We start from the raw sequence: 21723 nt of genomic DNA, 5'->3' as shown, positions 1-21723 counted from the left end.
CCAAATATCCATTCATGAGCTAATTTATTAAACTAAATGTGATTTAAAAAAAAGATATGTATAAAAATGACAAACAAGATGACAGAAACATCCAAAATGAATGCTATATCCTCAGGTCCATATAGCTTGTTTTCAGGTGACGTCACGTCAAGATGGCGATCGGGGGGGGGGACCTTTGAGCATTCGCTTGTTTGCAAAGCACGTGATGATGCTGTGGGGGCAACCCTCTTTTAATACATCCATGGGGCAACCAGTAGCAGGCTACATAGGAAAGCTCTAGCAAAAGCGTACAAATTGCTGGAAAAATCGCTTCTTTTCATTGTATATGGATCATATCCTATACTTTTTGCAATCTTCTGGTGATACCTGCAGCGTGGAGCGGCATCCATGATCCAACCCTCTTGCATACTCGCTTTTCTCCATTCTCCATAGTAGCTCTGGGAGAGCTGCCCCCCCCCAGCGACGTCATCAGAATCACGTGGTTGCAGACAACCTATTGAAGCCAACCTGGCTACAGATGCACCCACTATCATATTGCATTAAGATGAACTGTGTTTCTTGGCAAGGCAGAAAACAAGTATGACTTACTTGATAGCAGACTCTTAGTGCACAATATATCTCTTATGGCAAGAGCATAGTGTATGTAGGATTAGACACATAAGACCACTTATTTCCTTGAAACATACCCTCAGTGTGAAGCCATGTTAAGGACCACATACTCTACTGCTAACCATTAACTTTGAAGTGGAAAAATTGCTAGCTGACCTTATAGAGAGGCAAAGTGACCGCCTACTTCCTGCTTCAGCACTGTACCAGAGATTTTCATCCGCCATTTATTTTCCCATAGACATTTCGTAAAATGCCTATAAAAATAGTTTTACTTCGTCAAACCAAACGGTTCAGATATATTTAGAATCGGGAGAGACCATAGAACATTTCACTCCGACCAAAACTTAAAAAATATTTTCTGTAAATCCGCGATTTTTTTAACGTTTTGGTCCGAGTGAAATGTTATGTGGTCTCCTGTTTCTAAATATATCTGAACCGTTTGGTTTGACGAAGTAAAACTATTTTTATAAGCATTTAACGAAATGTCTATGGGAAAATAAATGACGGATGAAAATCTCTGGTACAGTGCTGAAGCAGGAAGTGACGTTCCACTTTGGCTCTCTATTTGACAATTCTGAATAAAAAAAAGGACAGTTCAACTTAAGGAGACAAAACTGCACCATACATAAAAAAACAGAGTGACAGGATAACACGATAACGCAACGCTCGTTTCCAATGTGGTACTCGTGGGTGTTATTGCCAAAGTGTGCATGTAAAAAACGGATTAAGTTCATGCCAAAGGCTCCACGGGGGAAAGTGTTTAGGAGTTTCCTAGCATGGTCATCCCAAATTCAGTTCCTGACTCTGGGCAGGCCTCCAGCCGAGCCAGGCGGCTCTGCTCCAAGGCGATGGCCTCGGCCGAGTGTTTACATTTCTCTGAGCCGCACTGACAGGTGAAGTACTTGCTCTTGATGTCCCAGAAGCGGTCTCCATAGTCGAACCTGATGAAACAGACAAGGCGAGTCAAATGTGTCTGGCCCGCAATCACAGTTACAGTCTCAAAACTAAAGAGCTTCAACATATTTAAAATCAGATGAGGGAATGAAGAAAGTAAGGGAGGAAACCTGGAATTAAGGGAGGGAGGACAGGAAGGAAGGAAGAAAGAGTAGCGGGCTGTTCACACAGGACGTGTGTATTTGAGAAGCCAGCGCCTTTCTGCAATGCATTCTCTATGGTAACGACGCGCTATGAGCGCTCCTCTTTCAAGGACCGCACCTGGGCGTTTAAGTGCTCTTGGCGGCTAGTGTTTTCTGGCGGAGCGCTCTGGGCGTCTCAAGCTGAGAAAAGTTGAACATTGGGAGGAAAAGCGCGCTGCTCGTCAATGTCACTCCTACCTCTTCTCCTGGCAGGGGGATCTTCAAACTCCGCTGCTGCCAGAAATGCCAATAATCTGGCTTTCATGTTTACAGTGCGAACAATCGACAAAACTAGCTGGCTACCGTCCGTGTGATCGTTGCGTCCTGAACTAGTACTGCGCACGACGGCAGAGAAAAACAAAACACACGCAAAAAAAACGCTCTGTGCGGATTGGAAAACGCTCTCGACATGATTTCCAAAGCGTTCCGATCTGAAATACACACGTCCTGTGTGAGTGCATTCACAAACGTGTAAACTCTTGACTCACCCTAGCTCTTGGCCGCTGTGGATGTCTCTGGAGCTGAAGAAGGCGATGCGGGGGAACCTCAGGTCCTGATGCAGCATGAAGACGCGCACCGGGATGAGGTTGGGGTCACACAGGTGGTTGATGAAGCGGCTGATGTTGCCATAGTAACGGGCGTCAATACAATACACCTCCCCGTCCTTGAAAGAAGACGAGCAGAAAAAAAGCTAATGTCTCACTGCTGGCTAGCATGTGATATTCTGTTGTAAACTTATCAAACATCGATCCTGAGGTCTGACATCATTTTTAACACATTCACTGCCAGCCATTTTTTTTTTACTGTAGGTAGCTTCTGCCAAGCCGTTTTTTGAGGATTCTGGCTCATTTTACAAGAGCCGAGGATAATTTTCTGCTTGGACTTTGTGAACACGAAGTTCACAAAAGTACTAATAGAATGTGTGCTTTCTCTGTCTAAAAGAGTTAGTTTGTAGAGTTAGTAGTTATGTAGATATTAGCCGTTGAGTACAGCATGGTTTGAGCGTCTGAGACAGGAAGCTGAGATAATCGCAGTTTTGTGAAATTCAATCAAACAGGCAGAACAGTCACTTTAACCATTTATTTTTGGCATCAGTGAGAGATCAGACATCTGAACAATATAGTTCTGAACACCCTCTCCTTTAAACTCCTCCCTCCGTGGGCGTGTCTGGTGGCGTTTGTCACAAGCCAGTTTCTCCTGCCTGTCTGAGCAGTGAGCAGCCTCCCTCTCTGGCGGCCCCTCGTCGGCGAGTGTGGCGAGTGTGGACTGTGGATGGGACTCAATCGTTTCTTGGATTTTCGGTTGAGAGCTTTGATGAAGCTTTGTGCGATTCTAGGCTTTATGCTGCCCTCCCAGTCTATTTTGGGAACCCTCCACCGTTGTGCGCCGGTGTGCAGCAGCGTGAAAGCGTTTTCGCCTACAGTATGAGAATGAGGCTCGTTCGTTTCTGGGTTTTCGGAATGCGTGCGATTCTGGCCTTTCTGCGGGTGTTTCAAAGTGTGTTTCACCCATAATCTATTATGCAAATTTGCAATCCCCCACGCCAGCACCGCTCTCCGCTCTCGGTGTGCTGCTGCTGGCGCGGCCGCTATCAGGCGAGTCTGGTGACTGATGACTGTAAAATCGCCAAGCCATTTCCTTGAGAATGGCTTGCTCCCGCGGCTGTTTTTGGTTGGCTTTCTCTCTGTCGGGAGAGCACTGTCGCCACTTAGTTGGTCGGTAAAATAGATTATACACATTCAATACTTCCAATATTTTTATAGGAGATGGGGGGAGCGTTGATCCACGCCCGACCGTCAATTTTTTTTTTTTTTTTTTAAGACGAGATATCTCGTCTTTGGCACTCAACGGTTGGATTCTGTAAGACGAGATATCTCGTCATTGGCAGTCAACGTGTTAAACATCAACTGTCAAATTAATTGTGATAGATTTGTATAATTACAGGAAACAAATGAGACCACGAGGGTCACAATTGCCAGTGGCATTAGATTTTATATATGTTTCTTCTGTCAAATGTTTTCTCTTTCACTTTAATAACATGTTGAAAGTGATATTTCCATTGGCCTTTTACTCGTTCCACCATTTGCGATTGCGAGAAACTCAAAGTTGTACGTTTGTGCTGGAAGAGGAGTGCTCCGTTCCTGTTTTTGTGCCATATAGCAAGATCCTTTTGTGCTGCAAAGTCAAGTCAGTCAAGTCAAGTTTATTTGTATAGCACATTTCATACACAGAGGCAATTCAAAGTGCTTCACATAAAATGGTTGACGGGAAAACAAAAGAAAAGAAGAGAATAAAATGGACATTTAAAAGCATCACAACAAAACTTAAAAAAAAGAGTATAAAAAGCTACGAAACAGATTTCCTACAAAGTCCAACCCGATGGCACACAACATAATATGCAGTGTAGAGGCTGGTAGTCTTCTTCACTTTTGCCAATTATATGAATGTCTCAAAGTTAAGGTGGTCATGATTTTTAAATAATACATGTAACTCCTTTCAAATGTATCAACAAAGACTACAGAAACCTGTAGAAATGGTCTTTTCTATGGTACGCTAAAAATTCAGAGGGACCCCTGTGGCCAGTGCGTGGAGGAGCATGCTGCGAGTTCAGGTCTGGCTAGTGATTTGCTCTTGTTCATATTTTCTGTGATACTTGGTTGTTTATTCACCTTATGTAGAAGAGACAGTCTGGCTTGAGAGACTAACAGTGGCAGAGCTTATCCCCGCAGACTGCTTCCAGTGAGTCACTATAGCTTTAGTCTCGCTTGCCAGACTCTCCCAGCAGACCAGAGACGATCTCTGGTTTGACCAGGTAAAAAAACAGCCGGCCTTTCGAACAGGAAGTCGTAATGCAAACGGGTCAAGTGGGCGTGGCTACATAAGGCGAATAGAAGTTATTTGACAAAATGTAGAAAGAAGTAGGGCGTGCACATCCGCTTGAAGGAGGTCAGGTGCAGGACAAAAGGCAAATGAACTTAGAAAATAAATAGAGTCCGCACACTGATATTTAGTCAGCTCCCAGGTCAGTTTATTTGACGTTTGGACCAAACGGTCTTCATCAGAAATCTGAATTCTGATGAAGACCGTTTGGTCGAAACGTCAAATAAACTGACCTGGGAGCTGACTAAATATCAGTGTGCGGACTCTATTTATTTTCTAAATTTGACAAAATGTACCTTGTTGTCCAGGTCAAACAGGTAGGAGTCGTCTTCTCTGACGTCCGCCTCTGCATCGGAGATCAGCTCACCCACATATCTGCGCAGAAAGAGGAATCAAACTTAAGACATGTATTAACCTTTGACCTTACAGCTGAAGGCCAGCTGGCCACACTTACTCGCAGATGAAGCTTCCTTGGGGGATGTCCTGCAGAGCTCGAACGCCCCAGCCCATCTTCTCCGTCCTGTACAGCTGGAGACGAACTCTGAGGGGAGGACAGAGGGAATTGTGGGTATTTAGATGTATAAAATTGAGATGCAGATCTGTGTCCTTGTATGCAGGGTATAGCCTCCGGAATGGATATTTGGCTGCGACACTGCTGTGTGCAACATGTGCGTCTCTAAGCAGTGTGACTGCTCATCTGTGATTTGCTCTGTGATTAATGATCAGTGTTGCCAATGGTGCCTTCAGCAAGATGTGCTAGATTGTTTCATAACCACGTGCCGTCAAAGCCCAAGGGAGAGCAGGTTTCCCTGCCAAACAAAGACTACAATCAGCTGATGTCAGTGTAGTTCCCTCCTCTCTGGTTGAAGGTGTGTTGTTTATCAGTGAAATCAGCTGCCGTAGTGTTTTGGTTGAAATGAAATCCAGCACATTCTTGAAGCTCGGGAAGCGCTACGCGAGATGACTTGTATTTCTGTTTCTTACTTGATGCCCGCCTGGACTACTCTGTTCTTGCACGTCCGGAAGCAGGCACACGCCAGGTTACATTCAAATATGAGCGGAGGTTCAATTTTGTTGAACTCCTGAAGCAACCGCTGGTCCTGGTAATAGAAAAAAATGGAAAACAAAATGCGATTAGTTTCACCCCTCTCGTTTCCCTGCTGAATTCATCTATAAATTATGAATTCTTGCCACTGGTGTCATGGATCTGGCTGACTTTTTACCACGCCCTCTCGATTAGCCCCCATTAAAATGTATTCTAATACAGTAGGTACAAATCATACAATTCTTGCTTGAAGGATGGTCTTCCCATCACTCTGCCACTCTGCTGCCCAAGGCTAGGGAAGGCCCTTTTGCCAAAGGCCGTATATATTAGGGATGGGCATTTCTAGCAAAAACACTATTCGAAATTCGCTGGCCAAATTCGAATTTAATTCGAAATTCGAAAATAAAAATAAAAATGTAAAAAAAATTAAAAATGTAATTTTAAATTTTTTTTTTTTTTTTTTTTGTGTGTGAGTGAAATGTTGCATTGTCTCCCCTGATTCTAAGTCTACGGCTCTATTCATTAATATAAAAAGCTTCTGCTGTGGATTTTTAGCTCAAACAAGCATTGCACCACTGAAGTAAAGAACATGTTACATGACATTGACATTTTCGAAAATAAAAAACAGTTTTGACAATCATGAGTGGTTCATTAAATATTTAGTAGGCTCAGGTCTGAGTGCCAAAGGGGTGCCAAAGTCACCCCCCCTCCCTCTTCATGGGATTTCATCCGCCATTCATTTTTCCATAAACCTTGTTTAAAATGCTTATAAAAATTGTTTTACTTGCTCAAACCAAGCGATTTGACTATACTTAGAATCAGGGGAGACAATGCAACATTTCACTAAAAAAAAAAATTTTTTTTTTTTTTTTTTTTTTTTTTTTCTCCGAATTTCGAATTTCAATAATAAAAGTCGACCTTGATAATAACAACGATTATTCGAAAATTCGAAATTCAATGCCCATCCCTAGTATATATAATGGTGACTGTGATGAGGTGGCTTGTAAAACGACATTCCCATTTTACCTTGTCATACCAGCAGCGGATGCTGAGCTGTCCACAGAGGCAGTTACTAGACGAGCAGTCGTCTGTGCAGCCACAGTGCTGAAGGAGAGAGCATGGAAAGACTGAGAAACTCTTTCTCATTACAGATAATATATCATAGCTCTGTCTGGAGAGGAGAGGAGAGGAGAGGAGGGGAGGGGAGAGGAGTGGAGAGGAGAGGAGAGGAGGGGGGGGGAGGGGAGAGGAGAGGAGAGGAGAGGAGAGGAGGGGAGAGGAGGGGAGAGGAGAGGAGAGGAGAGGAGTGGAGAGGAGAGGAGAGGAGAGGAGAGGAGAGGAGATGAGTGGAGAGGAGAGGAGAGGAGAGGAGGGGAGAGGAGAGGAGAGGAGGGGAGGGGAGGGGAGAGGAGAGGAGAGGAGGGGAGGGGAGAGGAGAGGAGTGGAGAGGAGAGGAGAGGAGAGGAGAGGAGAGGAGAGGAGAGGAGAGGAGAGGAGAGGAGAGGAGAGGAGAGGAGAGGAGGAGATGTACATTTTACCTGCAAGTGTGTGATGTTGCGGTCTATGTTCATGGCTGAAGTTTCACAGTTTTCGGAGACATATTTGTAGTCGGAGGGGCAGCCCTCTTCATCCACTGCGTTCACACAGGGGATGGGGACATTCTCATAGCCTTGTGCAATGTCGCTGAAACAGCGGAGGGGATAGGTTCAAATATAACCAGCAAAAAACAGTAGGCACAAACAAGTAAGAAGAAATCTGGCTCAAGAAGAAAAAGGTTCAAAAAACTTGAAAAACAAGGCCACATGAACTCCTAACGTTACATTAGCCCTCAGATATAGATTTTCTTACAGACGACGTGGCAAGGCTACACACAAACCACACCCACCTGCAGATGATACTCTCTGTCAGAATCACGCGATTGGTTATCCCCCGTCGCAGCTTCCTGTTGATCTGGAGCGCCACCCACACCGGCGTGTCGGCTCGCGCCAAGCTGAGAGGCGTGTCTCCTTCCCTGTTCATGATGTCAATGTCCGCCCCTCTGGAGAGGAACAACCTGCAGAGGGCGGTGACGGACAGATTCAAGTCACAGCCAATCCAACTGGACCTTTAATTCACTTGTTTGTATATGGAGACAGGACAGCGTTGTAGCTACAAATAAACGGACGAGAACTAACGTTAACAATCCAATCGATATGTGAAAGTGACAAGAAATTCATGCATACGTCAGAACCTCCGTCTGATGGTTTCTTTTCACTTTGCATCAAGTGAAAGGACACATGTGACTGCATTACATGTGGCTAAGCCGTGGACAGAGTCACTCACGTGACGCACTCCTGGAAGCCCTCCCTGGAGGCGATGTGGAGGGGCGTGTCTCCATGCACGTTAACAGAGGCGAGGGAGCAGCCAGCGTTCAGCACCAGCTCCGCTATATCCACACTGCCTGCAAACGACGCCCAGTGGAGACACACATTCATCTCCTGGAGGGAAAGAAGGAGAAGAAGGAGGTGGGTGTTTAAAGCAATCGTCTGCAACATTTTTATATAAATAAATATATATTAATATATTATTTATAAATATATTTTGTCATTCTTGTACATTTTCTGTTGTGAACACCCCGGTGATGAAAACAAGAGCACCACCTACAGAAACTTCATCAACAGAAAAATCCAATGGAAAAGAGATGACTGCCAGAGACACACTGGTTTATTGCCAACTGATCTTTGGGAAGTGCAGCGCAAAAACACCACACAGCAATAGCCAAGTAGCACCAAAGCTGTCACCAAAGTAAAGATGGGAATGAGGATTTCATGATTAACACTTGATGATCGGAGGTTAAAAACACACAAAAGGACTGATGACATTTCTCAGGCAATAAAAGAATCTGCCAAAGTTCACCCTTAAAGCTTTTGCACACCAAGTCCGTATTTTCGTCCGAAATTGACGCATGAAAAAGAAAAAGAATACGACCTGATTTGTGTCAATCATCGTTGACACACTGAGTCCGACAATTACGTCCGTCATTAAAGTTTTCGGACGAGGTTCGATTTTCTGCGTTTTTCGCATCAGTCAACAACTTTTTGCGAGCTGGGACCCGCCTGTGTTTTCAGATGACGGATTAAAAAACACGCATACGAAAACAATCGGACTGTGTGTGCAAAGACCCTTAGTGTCCGAAGTTTCATTTCAACAGAGAGTCTGCTAGGAGGAAGATGTAGCAGTAGTACAAGATCGCAGCACTTTTTGGCCTGGCGCACAATTGAACACTAGGCGGTAGTAACTCACCTTGTCCTTGATGGTGACATCAGCTCCTCTGTTCAACAGCGCTCTGATCACGGCCAGGTGTTTGTGCTCTGCAGCCCAGATGATCGGCGTCCAGCCGCCACTGTCCTGAGGTGGAGACACCATGGAGGAGAATTAGTCAGAGGTTCATTTCAGCAGTTTGTGGGCTAGCTAGAGCTTTAACGGCGGCAGCACAGAGCTGATATAGGTTGTTTTTCAGCTATGTGATCATCAATACTATCAGAGTGATACATCAAAGATATATTAGCCTTTTATTAAAATAATAACAGCCAGTCAGTCAGTGTTGTCCACCTCTGATATAGATATGATGCAGTTTGCTTGATTACATATTTAATGTATTGCAAATCCCTTAATATGTATTAATTCTAATGTGAAATGCAGTAAATCCCTGGGTTTAAATGGTTTTAGTATCTTGTGGTCTTAATGTTGTTTAAGACTTTTCCACTCCGCCAATAATTTAATTCTGGGCGGGACACTGCAAACATGTCAGTTTTTGCACAAAAATGGTAAAATGTAAAGACAGTTAATATCGCCATGAAATATCAATTACAGGCAGCTTCAATCTAAATATATGCCTAGTGGTGATGAGAGAGGTGGCAGGAGCGCTGCTCGTGTCCCCCAGACCACCGGTGCTCTTCGAAGGGAATATTATTCGAATGGAGAGGAAGACTTATGATCAAAAAGGCATTAAAAAAAAATGCAGGTCCCGGCACTCAAGGAGGTTTGAAAAATATAAAAGGCCTTTAATTCAATGGGCTAGAATCATTACAATACACCAACAGGTGTCAGCTTCACCTTTCTTCAGGGTGTAGTGACACACAAAGACAAACAGACTAATCAGGTCAATGGAGAACACAGTCAGTAATGCAAAATTTAATAATGTAAATGAAATAACTGTAATAGAAAAACAAGAAATCAACAATCGTTAATGAGTATGGGGACATACGGGACTAAAATAGTGACATCCTTTTACCTGTGCGTTGATATCAACCTGCCCCGTCTCCAGCAGCAATTTGACGATTTCCAGGCCGCCCAGCTTGGCTGCATGGTGGAGGCCAGTATAGCCATCATCCTCCTGAGGAAGCAGGTCATCACCAGGGGACGAGATGGAGGTCAAGAGAGACAGAATATAATTAAAGGCTAAAAAAGCCTGAAAACCTTAAAAAAAGAACCTGAAAATGACATTCCTGTTATCATTGTCAGTGTGTATATATATATATTATGTGCTAATTGCATGTTTACATGGTCACAGACACTCACAGCGTGATAGACAGAGGCTCCGCTCTGCACCAGGTAGCGAGTCACCTCCACATGGTTATTGATGATCGCTTCCACCAGAGGGGTCCTCTGGGTCTTGTCTTGGGCGTCCACTTTAGCGCCTGCCTGCATGTAAAACAATCCACATATTCTTTACTCTAATGCAGTCGACCTGTGAAGCCAAATTCAGCATAATATGGAAATGTGTCCGTGAGCTCGTTAGTAAAACTTCCCTGCAAATCCATCTTATCCTGCTCAATTTCTCTCTTCTCTATCCTCCTTTTTACCTGTCTTTACTATAAATACACCTACTGAGATCCACAGAAAACAAAACACCAAACAGGGTCTCAATAATGTATTCGGTCTCTCACCTGTACCAGCATGTAGCAGACCTCCAGCAGACCTCTCTGAGCCGCAGCGTGTAGAGCAGAGCGCTTGCTCTGAGAGTCAGGCTGGTATGTGGGATCTATGCCCTCCACTAGAAAACACACACAGGCACACACACACCAAAGTGAGCATGCATACACAGACACACAGCGAAGGTAGAAGAAGAACCATCACGAGAAGCATTTATTTCAACAATGGCAGTTTGATTAAACACATATGTTATTTTCCCTTTGCATCCTGTGTTCTTGTTCCTCCTAATAAATTATTGTTTTAAAAAAAACATCAACCGAAAAAGGTCAAGCCATAAAACGTCATTTTGCCACTCACTCAGCATAAGCAGGACTCTCTGAGCCTCGCCTTGCTTGGCGGCAGGGTAGAGCTGGCGGGGGTGGAACCTCAGTTTCTTCCTCCTGGCCAATCACAAAGTAACAATTTGTAGGAAATGTTTCCAGTCTTACTGCTGCAGACAGGTCTTTCTTGAATGTTATACAGTAGGACCAGACAGACACACCATTTAAAAAAAACTGCTACATCTCTCAACAAACTAGTCAGCATCAGTCCATTCGTAACCTTTTCCTCTTGTCTTGGGTACAGAGCAAAAGTGCAGCCACAGTAAACCAAAGTGGGACCGCCACATCGTTCGCACACTGACAGCATGAGTATTACCAGTATTAGTGACAAGTCAAAGGCCTCCGTAATCCTAAATCTCACCTCTCAGTGTCCTGTGTGAGAATGGCCTTCTGCAGCGCCGCCCTGCTGGGTCCAGGTGGAAGTGCGCTGGGGCAGATGGGTTTCCCGTTGGGCATACAGAGCGAGGGTCCCACGCTGTCCACTCCCCCCTCGGCCGGCGGGACGGTGGCCATGGGCCCCGCTGAGGCCACGGGCTGGGGGGGCTGCTGCTGCTCCACCTCCCGTGGTGCCACCCCGTGACCACGCATGCGTGCACTGCAACAGGCAGGGAGGGAGTGGGTAAGAAGAGGACTTTTGCATGGATTCATCAAGTCAAACCAGCCAATGATTAAAGTAATATAGTACGGTACATGAATCTCGCAGGGCTGGGTGGGTGATAGTTCAATATGATCATTTATCATCCCTCAGTGAAATCATATCTACTGTCTAAATTGACGATGACAAGCCAATTTTATTTTAAAGATTCGGACAAAATTAGGTATAGTAAAGGTTCAGTTTGACAACACATTGGCAATCGGTTCAATGGGATGAACATTAATTTGATTTATTTAAGGTAATTTTGTATACATAAGCCATTGCGATGTATATCAATGTTGGAAGAATGATCATGATAATCATGATATTGCTTTCAACCATATCGCCCAGCCCCACAATGAATGGAGATAAAAAACTGTTGAGGGATCAGCCTGATCTTTGGTGCTCCTCTAGCTGTCATCCCCTCTCTTCTTTCTCCGCCCCCCCTCTCACCTGACCGGTCTCTCGGGCTTCGTCCCGTCCTTCATGCCTCCGGTGGAGGCCGTGAGGCAGGGCGCCGTCAGGAGGGCGGTGGGCAGGGACGGGGTGGTGGTGGAGGAGGCCGACATGGTGACCACGGTCGCCGCGGAGCCCGAGGGGATGGTGACCTCCTGGGCCTCCGAGGCGTCTTCTCCGCAGTGGGGACAGAACAGCATGCCGCCGCCGTTCCCCCTGCCGCGCCCGCCGCCCAGCACCGTCACACACCCCCGGTGGAAGCGGTGAGCGATGCGATGGTCCGGGCAGCACTCCAGAAACGTGCCCTGAAAGAGGAGAAGAGGGGCTTTTTTTTTTATTAGGGAGAGTGCTACAGCTATGTTCAACAGCATGAGAAATTGTTTGTGTACCGTCCTGTAAGTTCAACAGCACAATAACATGAAATAAACTGCTATAGTGTCTTTTAACGATGGCCATCCAGTAGGTGGCAGAAGCCCTTACCGCTATGCAGAAGTATCCACATCCAGGGCAGCAGTGGTGTTTGACCATGTGAGAGCGATGGCTGTCACAAAGCACCATGAGGGGAACTCGACTGGACGGACGCATGGTCTCCCCCTTTATCGTCGTACTGGTGCAAGCCCTTAGCTGACAAACACCACAGAAGAAGATAGTTAAGAGGAGTGTTTAATGGGGAATGACATCATCATCATGACCTTTATCAGCCTCTATTCGCAAAGGCCAGTCCAGTAGGCATTGCAACAGCATGGATAGAACTTATCTTGTCCTACACAAGTCCTACACAGAGATCTAACAGAAATGTCCCGTGAAGACATAATATATCTATTGAGAGAAAATTCATCAATTTTGATAATCGTTTAGTTTACTTTTCTCAAGTTTCATACCACATTATATTTACATTTATTATATTTCATATAAAAATGAATAGACATAATATACAGATTAAATTATTTAAGAAGGGGGGGGGGGTCTAGATTAACTGATAATGAAAATAATTGTTATCTCCAATACTAATGCAAAATGTTGCAAGAAATAATAATAATACTGATTTTGGGAGGGGGAGGGGTAGCCTGGGTAAACCCAGCCCCCAGTGACCTGCTCTCAGGCTCACCCTGCTTACAGTCACAAGGTGTGACTGCTAGTGACTGGGAACTGAGAGAGCAGGTCACGTGGGGGCTGGGTTTACCTAGGCTAGGGGAGGGGGGCGTCGTTTGCATGGATCAACCATTCTATCAACCCCCCGCAGATATATTATGCGACAGTAGAAACCTTACTTATTTTGCCCTATGCATTTCTTGCATGGTGGAGGTACCTGTACATTTACTTGAAATGAGCACGTCTGTCTGACATCTGCACATAGGCCTACATAGACATTTTATCTGCAGAGACTGCAGCAAAGCAAACGCAGACAACCAACCTCTCCGTTGATGCTCTCCGTGGCCATGCACTGCCTGCTGACGTGGTGACTGACCTCTCCGTTGATGCTCTCCATGGCCATGCACTGCCTGCTGACGTGGTGACTAACCTCTCCGTTGATGCTCTCCGTGGCCATGCACTGCCTGCTGACGCGGTGACTGACCTCTCCGTTGATGCTCTCCGTGGCCATGCACTGCCTGCTGACGCGGTAACTAACCTCTCCGTTGATGCTCTCCGTGGCCATGCACTGCCTGCTGACGCGGTGACTGACCTCTCCGTTGATGCTCTCCGTGGCCATGCACTGCCTGCTGACGCGGTGACTGACCTCTCTGTTGATGCTCTCCGTGGCCATGCACTGCCTGCTGACGCGGTGACTGACCTCTCCGTTGATGCTCTCCGTGGCCATGCACTGCCTGCTGACGCGGTGACTGACCTCTCCGTTGATGCTCTCCGTGGCCATGCACTGCCTGCTGACGCGGTGACTGACCTCTCCGTTGATGCTCTCCGTGGCCATGCACTGCCTGCTGACGCGGTGACTGACCTCTCCGTTGATGCTCTCCGTGGCCATGCACTGCCTGCTGACGCGGTGACTGACCTCTCCGTTGATGCTCTCCGTGGCCATGCACTGCCTGCTGACGCGGTGACTGACCTCTCCGTTGATGCTCTCCGTGGCCATGCACTGCCTGCTGACGCGGTGACTGCTGCCGTCGACGCGCGGAGCCTCCATCCTGCAGCTGCACAGAGGAAGCTCCTCCAACCGCTCCGTCTCCCCGGCATCACTGCCTTCTGCACAGCCATTGTACATTATTGTCACTTTTCCCACTTTTTATTTTTATCGCATCGTTAGCAAGAAAAAAAAAGGGCATGAAAAACTGAGACGATATAAGACGATATATACAACTACAGTCAACCTAAAGATTGACTTCAGATAAAGCAGGCTTCAGATTACAGTGTACCCTACCATGGTGAGGTGAGAGTGTAAGGCTGTCTGCAGGAGCAATGTCCAGGGCACCCAAGGGAACCTCTGTGTACTCACTGGACCGTCCGAGAGAACCTGCTGATTCGGCCACAACTGAGGACAGAACAGAGAGCGAATGACATACAGTAGACATTGACCATAAAAGAAAGAGCTGGAATATGACACAAATGCTTATTTTACATGGAATATTACTCTAAAATCTCATATAATATATCTGATAAAAAGGATAATTTCTAGAGAGAAAAGCTAAGCACCGTTTTTAGGACAACACAGTAGACGAAACTACGTTTGTGCCGCTCACCTCCCAGCGTCTCAGCTCCATCGGCGGTGTCTCTCCCTTTGCCCCGGTCTGACTGTCGCCATGGAAACTCACCGGTCCGGTTGTTACTCTCGACCCCCCTCTGTGTTTCAGACTCGGAACTCTAAAAAGGGTGAAGGCCAATTAACGGTTTAGTTTTTACTAGGGCTGTGGCGATTCACTTATCTCCCGATTCGATACTATCACGATTCTTGGGTGCCGATTCGATTTATATTGCGATTCTTAAGTATTGCGATTCTACGATTATTGCGATTCGATATTACGATTTATTGCGATTTTTGTTTATTTTTTCTTTTCTTTTTTCAGTTTGTTTGCTTTTTTACACTAGATTAGAACATGGGAAAAGTTGAATCATACACTAGAGACTAGGGGTGTCACAATATATCGTCCCACGAAATTTTGCGATAGTAAAACGTCACGATATGTATCGTTGAGATGAAATCTCATATCGCAAATTTTTTTTTTTTTTTTTTTTTTTTTTTCAAAAAATAGACTAAGAAACGTCTTTGTTTGTTGAAGTTCAATGTGTGGAAAGTACCGTAGTTCAGTTGAACAAGTCTCTGAAGAGACACATGAGAAGTTATACAGGAGAGAAACCATTCAATTGAGTTTCTGGCAAAACTGTTTACTTGACAGGAAAAACTGAAGATGCATAAAAAATAGATTAAGAAAAGTCTTGTTGTTTGAGTTTGAAGAAAAACTGAAGATGCATAATGAGAATTTATACTGCTGAGAAAGCTTTTAGTTCAAAGTAAATCTAAGTGACGGTGTAACTCATTCTATTTCAAGATAAGCCTTATCTCCAATCTCATGTTTTTTCTAGTTGTTATTGTAATAACAATTTCCCACAACAGCATGTTTTGTATTTGTGCATTTCAAATAAAATACTACTTTTCCAGTCATATATTGTCATTATTCAAGTTTAAAAAAATATTGTTAAAATCGTATCGTATCGTTATCGTGAACCCAGTATCGTGATACGTATCGTATCGTGAACTGAGTGTATCGTGACACCCCTACTAGAGACTGTATATTATATATCATGAGTAGGGCTGGGCGATATAGTTAAAAACAGGGGCGGACTGGGATCATAATTCAGGCCGGGCATTAGATACCAAGCAGGCCAGGCCGATATGGGCCAACGCGCGTGAAATTTGGGCCGTTTGAAGCCAGATTTGGGCCGTTTGAAGTCCAATTTTACAATGAGATGCACCCACTTTAACCCTGAAGTGTAATTATTACTTCAGACTAAATAATAAAGTAATAAAACCACTAGTAAACCAGTAGGCGGCGCCTGGCCTGCTGTTCAGTGAGTGGCCTGACTGCAAGCACCTAATTTTTTTTTTTTTTGCGATTATCGATTCTGGAATAAAAGATCGATCCAAAAAATCGTGACATTAAAAATCGCGATACTTAGGTGAATCGATTTTTTCCCCCACCACTAGTTTTTACTAAAATATATATATATATATATATATATTTGAAATTAATCTGTATTCTAGGCCTACATGCATGCAACCTTTTGACTGTTCATTTGAGTAGAGAAGAAATAGAGAGGATTTTGGAATGACAGCTCCACTAGATCACCGTTAAAGTCGAACTGAACCTGTTCGTCACGTGCATAATGAGTCCGTTTCAGACTGAAAACATAGTTTGTCTAAGATGACAGGTTGAGAGGCGGGTCATAGTATCATGTCGATGATTTTATTTGACAATTCTGGGGACTGGATTGGGCTTTGGCCAATCCTGGCGTGTTCCGCCTCCAAATCGAGTGGGATTCAGTGTGTTGTGGCGCTCCCCTCGGGAAGAGCCTTTTGACGGGAGGAGTGGAGCTTCAGCGAGCCGCAGGCAGCCAGCTGCCTTCGTGTTGCCGAGCGGAGAGTGCAGCACATCGGCCTGGAATCTCCGAAGTGCGACCCCTGACAACCAAGCTCTCGGATGCGCGCGCCATTATCGCTGCTGTAAATACGATATCCCTGGAAACTGGAGCCAGTTACATTTCTTTGCATTCTTAGAGATTATAGTTTTTGTTTTTTGTTCATGTTTCTAACAATTGGCCAAGTTAGTAGTTAGTTTATGGGATAGGAATTCTGCCAGATGACAGGCACTAGGCGCCATTTTCTACTTCATTTGGAAGAGAAAATGATCCAGAAATGAAGATTTGATTGACAGCTGCATGTCGTGATATGATTGGTTGAAATGGGGTAGAAATTTGATAGTACTAAACTGTACATTACTGTTATCAATGAAATCTTGAAAAATGAACTTTTGATGTGAAAAAGTGTGAAAAACTAAAGAAATTAGATTGTTGTGATTTTGTTTGCATACATTATTAAATAGGTGCACTGCATACACAAGTATTTGAACTAAAAGAAAAGAAAAGTCATTTTTGGGTTCAGCTCGACTTTAACACATTCACTGCCAGCCGTTTTTCAATACTGTAGTTAGCTTCTGCCAAGGTTTTTTTTGAGGATTTTGGCTCATCTTTCAAGAGCCGAGGATTCGTTTCTGTTAGGATTTTGTGAACACACAATATCTCAAAAGAACTAATAGAATGTGTGCTTTCTCTGTCTAAAAGAGTTAGTTTGTAGAGTTAGTAGTTATGTAAGCATTAGCAGTTGAATACAGCATGGTTTCAGCGTCTGAAAATTTATTCTGAGATAAACGGCTTTTTGTGAAATTCGATAGAACAGTCACTTTAACCATTCATTTTTGGCATCAGTAAGACGTCAGACATCTAAACAATAGTTTTGAACAGTAATTTCCTCCATAACAGCAGGAAACCCCCCTCTGCTTCCAACTCCTCCCTCCGTGGGCGTTCTCCTCCGCCCTCCTTGGCTCTGCAGCGGGTCTGTGACAAACGAGTTGCTGCTGCCTGGCTGCTGCCTGGCAGTCTGGATGGGGCTCGCTGGATGGGTTTCGCTCGTTTCTTGGCATTTCGGTTGAGAGCTCTGATGAAGCTCTTGCGATTCTGGGCTTATTTATGGTGCGTGTTTCAAAGTGTGCATCCAGTCTATTCTTGGAATCCCCCACCGTTGCCACCGCTGTGCGTCAGCGCGAAAGTGAAAGCGTTTTCGCCATCCATTTTACAGTATGAGAACGGCTTCCTCGCGCTTTTCCCTCCAGTTTTGGCTCGCCTCTTTCTACTCTGGAGAGACATGTCGCCACTCAGTGGGTCGGTAAAATAGATTATACACATTCAATACCTCCAATATTGGTATAGGAGACGTAAAAGGGTTAGATCAACGTCCCACCGTCAAAAAAAAAAAATCGATTTTGTTTGACGTAAAAACACGTCATTGGCAGTGAACGTGTTAAAATGTCACGTCTTTGAACCACTTTTTGGGCACATTCCCCCGTTAGCTTAGCTTGGCTACTGTTAGCTAGCATGACATCCCACAGGTTTAGACAGTAAAGAGTTCAAAGGTAAAGAACGGCGACTGTGCAGCTCAAATCCTAAATCATCTGTTACGCTCAAAGAAAGTCAGATTGAGCCACTCACCTGATCTGACATGTCCATATCTTCATGCAGCCTTGCTTCTAACGCATCATCTTCACACTATAAAGAAGAAAAAGACAACACGTTAAACAAGAGACCAAGAAATGCTCGTAATTAACATACTGCCTACAAACAATATAAACAGCTGTCCCTCTTTATATAAAACAATCATGCAACACATGAGTACGCTACAGTATCGTGTTTAATAATGTGCTTGTGGATCATATTCGATGGACAAAAAGCAAATGAAAGTCTTGCACCTTGTCTGAATCTCGGGTGGCCGGACTGAAAACTTGAACTTGCTCATCTGCCTCCTCCTCTTCCGAGTTCCCCAGATAACCACTGCTCTTCCCTGGCGTGGTCTTGGCGACAGGCTCCACCTCGTTATGGAATAAATTTTCTATCTGAGTTTGAGAAGAAATCAGACATGCGAGTGAAGAAAAGTGACGTTCACAAACGGAAGCCTAGTAATCTAATGATATGTTCTTTTCTGAGTGTAATTTATGTACCAGCAGTTCCATTCCTGACACTACTCCTCATCATACCATAGTATATACATTACCTTTTGAGCTTTGTCGTGGACTTTCTCAGCCCTCTCAGGTGTGCTGTCAGATAATACGCCCAGTTTTCTCCTTTTTGCAGCTGTGGGGAAATAGAGACGCTGTCACAATAACAAAGCAAGCAACACAATATAAGCTATACAGCAGAATGTAAGGTTTACCTTCAATAAACTTTTTCTATGTCAAACCAGGTTATTGTTATATTATTATAGGTACGCATCAGTCAGTTAGTATGAATATTAGATTTAGCCACTCACCCGTTTCACTGTCGGAAGAGAGGCAGGCAGAGGGGATGACAGGTTCAATTGGCGCCTCAAGACGGCTTATCTGTACAAGAAAAGTGACTTAAACGGTCATGATAAGGTCGCAACAGAATTGGACTATCATACTTGTGAAGACCTCGGTGCATTAACGATGCACTTTCAGAACCACGACTTGGGCCAAGAGTTATGAAATATGTACAAGTGCGATGGCAAAGTCAGAGGCCAGTTACAGTTACAAAATACAGCCATAGAGTTAGGTCGAAATGTCAGGGCTCAAGACAAATGGGAACATGAAATATTATATAATAAATAACATAATAAATATTTAATTGAATAAAGAGCTGTATGGCAACGTTCAAAGATTAGGTTCTGACATTCACAGCAAGTGTCAGTGAAAAGTTTGTCTCTATTGTGTAGCATCTCATGATAAGTGAGATTTTTTGCGGGGAAGAGGAAGGAAACAATGTCAGTACTGGAGTTTTAGCCCTTTAGCCATACAAGGGAGTTATGTACAATATATGTAAATATAACAAAATATATGGGCGTGATATGCCGATAGGTAATTCAGCCCCTTTCTTTTTTACAGTGTGCCCTTATTATTCAACCAATAGAGCTGAACAGTCCCGTGACATCTGTTGCCCCGGAAGTGAGTTTCCCATTCATTTGATCCATTGAGTGTTGTTGAGGATCACATGGTCATGCTCACCTGCATCAGAGGGGGCCTGTTCATGGTCTTACGGGCGCGGTGGATCTTGTGTTGTTGGGCAGCAGAGACAGAAGCGGAAGAGAAGGCTGTGGAGGAGGAAGAGGAGGAGGAGGAGGAGGGACCAGGTGGGAGGAGTGATTTACTGCTGCCGGGCCCAGAAACACTCATCTTGGCTCGGCCGGAAGACGACACTGAAGAGGTCGAGGGAGAGGAGGAGAGCGAAGAGAAGGATGTCGATGGAATGGATTTTCCTGCATGTCCTGTAAAAGGGGGAGGGGAATATAAGCAATTATTAAGGACTGTGTAGACCTATACCGCGTTCAAGACAATTCGGAACGCTGGAAGTTTCAACTCGGAAACCTCCGCCCACCGACATATTTGCCTTCACACATGATGATCTCCATTTAATAACTAATTTTCACTTACATTCACTGAGTCTCCCCTGAAACTCTTTGGTGCCCCCCTTAGGCCAACCTCCCACTGATTCAATCGTGCATTCCTTCATAACTGGGAACTGGTAATCTTACAACTTCAAAGGTCATGAGCTGGGCGGTGACGTCACCGGAGCTGGTATTTTCCCAATCCAAACTCGTAGGAGCCTCAGCAGCCCCGATCTCAAAAAGTCCAAGATGGCTGCGCCGCGCAACAACAGTAGTTATAATCGTAGTAATGTTGTTAAGCACTTCTGTTTTGTTTGTGTCTCATTAAATCAGCTGTACACACAGCACTGCATAACATCTCTATCTGTGTGGACATGAGGCTGCAGTGTTTGTATGCGCAAAATGCAGCGAAATGCCATGTTATCAACTGTTATCGCTAACAATGGCTAGCCTGGCTAGCGAGTGGATCTGACCAATGAACAGTGAACTTCCCAGCTCAAGTTTTCTGCAAATGGAATGCTAACAAAACGGATGTGACGTCATTTAGGCTCAACATCCCAGTTATTTTGCGATAAAGGAATGGGCCACAAGACTCTGAATGCAACTTGAATGGATTAGACGCTCACCCGCAGCAGCTTTGTTTGGTGGGGAGGAGGGAGGCGCTCGTTTCTCACTCTCCTCTCCGGCTTTGGAAACATCTTTCCCAGGCTGCTTAGACAAAAATGTTGACAGCATCCCTCCCATCTCCTTGGCAACCACAGCTGTGGTGGAAGCTGTATCACCTGGATTTTTTTTTTAAGAGGTCTCCATTAAACACTTGGGAGTTGTCTGCAAAATATGGCTGTTCTGCTTAAATGAGCTATAGACATACCTTCCTTTACTTGACTTGGCCCAGCTAACGACTCTGTCTGTGTTTCCGAGGCATTTTGCATTTCCTGCAGGAAACAACAACAAATAGCAAGATGAGGAAATATGTCATCAAGTAGTGATTGATATTCAGAGTTGCAGTTGATATTGTGGAGAAATGTACACACACACACACACACACACACGCACACACACACACACACATTCTTATATCCTCATTGGCTTTTTCTTACCTCCTCTGATATTAACTCTAATTCAGCATTTTAAGGAGTCCTTTGCGTCCGTAAAATTAAACTCAAATTAAAGCCACATTTTTACAAAATGACTGCTTAAAATTGCCTGTCCTTTGTTTATTGTAAACTCGTAATATTCAGACAATATTCTTTCAAAATATCTCCAGTAAAACAGCTGAAGATAGGACGAAGAAAAACAACGTGATAAAATCGCTGGAAACCACAAGTGATGCAAAACTGTAACAGGAAATAGACGAAATGATTAAAAACGCCAATAACGCTGAAATTAACATTTTCTAACGCTACTATTAGCAGTGTAGCATAACGTTAGCTTACGAGCTAGCAGTTATGTAGTAATAAACACAGCAAATGGGAGCAGATTGCAATGTGGCACACTGTCGTTCGCATGTCACGTGCAACTGCTGTGATAATGCATTTGCAACTCGTGAA

General features: G+C 44.5%; 1 protein-coding gene across 1 annotated transcript; it reads right to left on the bottom strand.

The window, feature by feature from the left end:
- Nucleotides 1-48: 48 nt before the first annotated feature.
- Nucleotides 49-21103, bottom strand: ehmt2 (euchromatic histone-lysine N-methyltransferase 2). Its single transcript, XM_083646325.1, has 27 exons — nt 21045-21103; nt 20800-20955; nt 19794-20053; nt 19082-19151; nt 18827-18906; nt 18525-18668; nt 18268-18324; nt 14748-14868; nt 14429-14539; nt 14117-14253; nt 12535-12678; nt 12052-12359; nt 11326-11559; nt 10942-11024; nt 10599-10705; nt 10231-10353; nt 9944-10045; nt 8953-9057; nt 7993-8147; nt 7556-7723; nt 7209-7353; nt 6697-6774; nt 5610-5725; nt 5080-5166; nt 4922-5000; nt 2234-2409; nt 49-1550 (listed from the first exon to the last, which is right to left on the bottom strand). The coding sequence occupies exons 2-27, from the start codon at nt 20915-20917 to the stop codon at nt 1370-1372; spliced, it is 3489 nt and encodes a 1162-aa protein (XP_083502451.1). The 5' UTR covers nt 20918-20955; nt 21045-21103; the 3' UTR covers nt 49-1369.
- Nucleotides 21104-21723: the final 620 nt, after the last annotated feature.

This window comes from Poromitra crassiceps (assembly GCF_964638095.1).
Source record: "Poromitra crassiceps genome assembly, chromosome: 11".
Taxonomy (NCBI): domain Eukaryota; kingdom Metazoa; phylum Chordata; class Actinopteri; order Beryciformes; family Melamphaidae; genus Poromitra; species Poromitra crassiceps.
The sequence above is the reverse complement of the archived record's forward strand: the minus strand, read 5'-3'. Positions and strand labels throughout refer to the sequence as shown.

Coding starts and splice junctions, on each gene's coding strand:
- ehmt2 (XM_083646325.1), bottom strand. CDS start 20,917: ATGGGAGGGATGCTGTCAACATTTTTGTCTAAGCAGCCTGGGAAAGAT. Junction 20,054..20,799: donor ACCAAACAAAGCTGCTGCGG/GTGAGCGTCTAA, acceptor CCCCTTTTACAG/GACATGCAGGAAAATCCATT. Junction 10,046..10,230: donor GAGCCTCTGTCTATCACGCT/GTGAGTGTCTGT, acceptor CTGCTTCCTCAG/GAGGATGATGGCTATACTGG.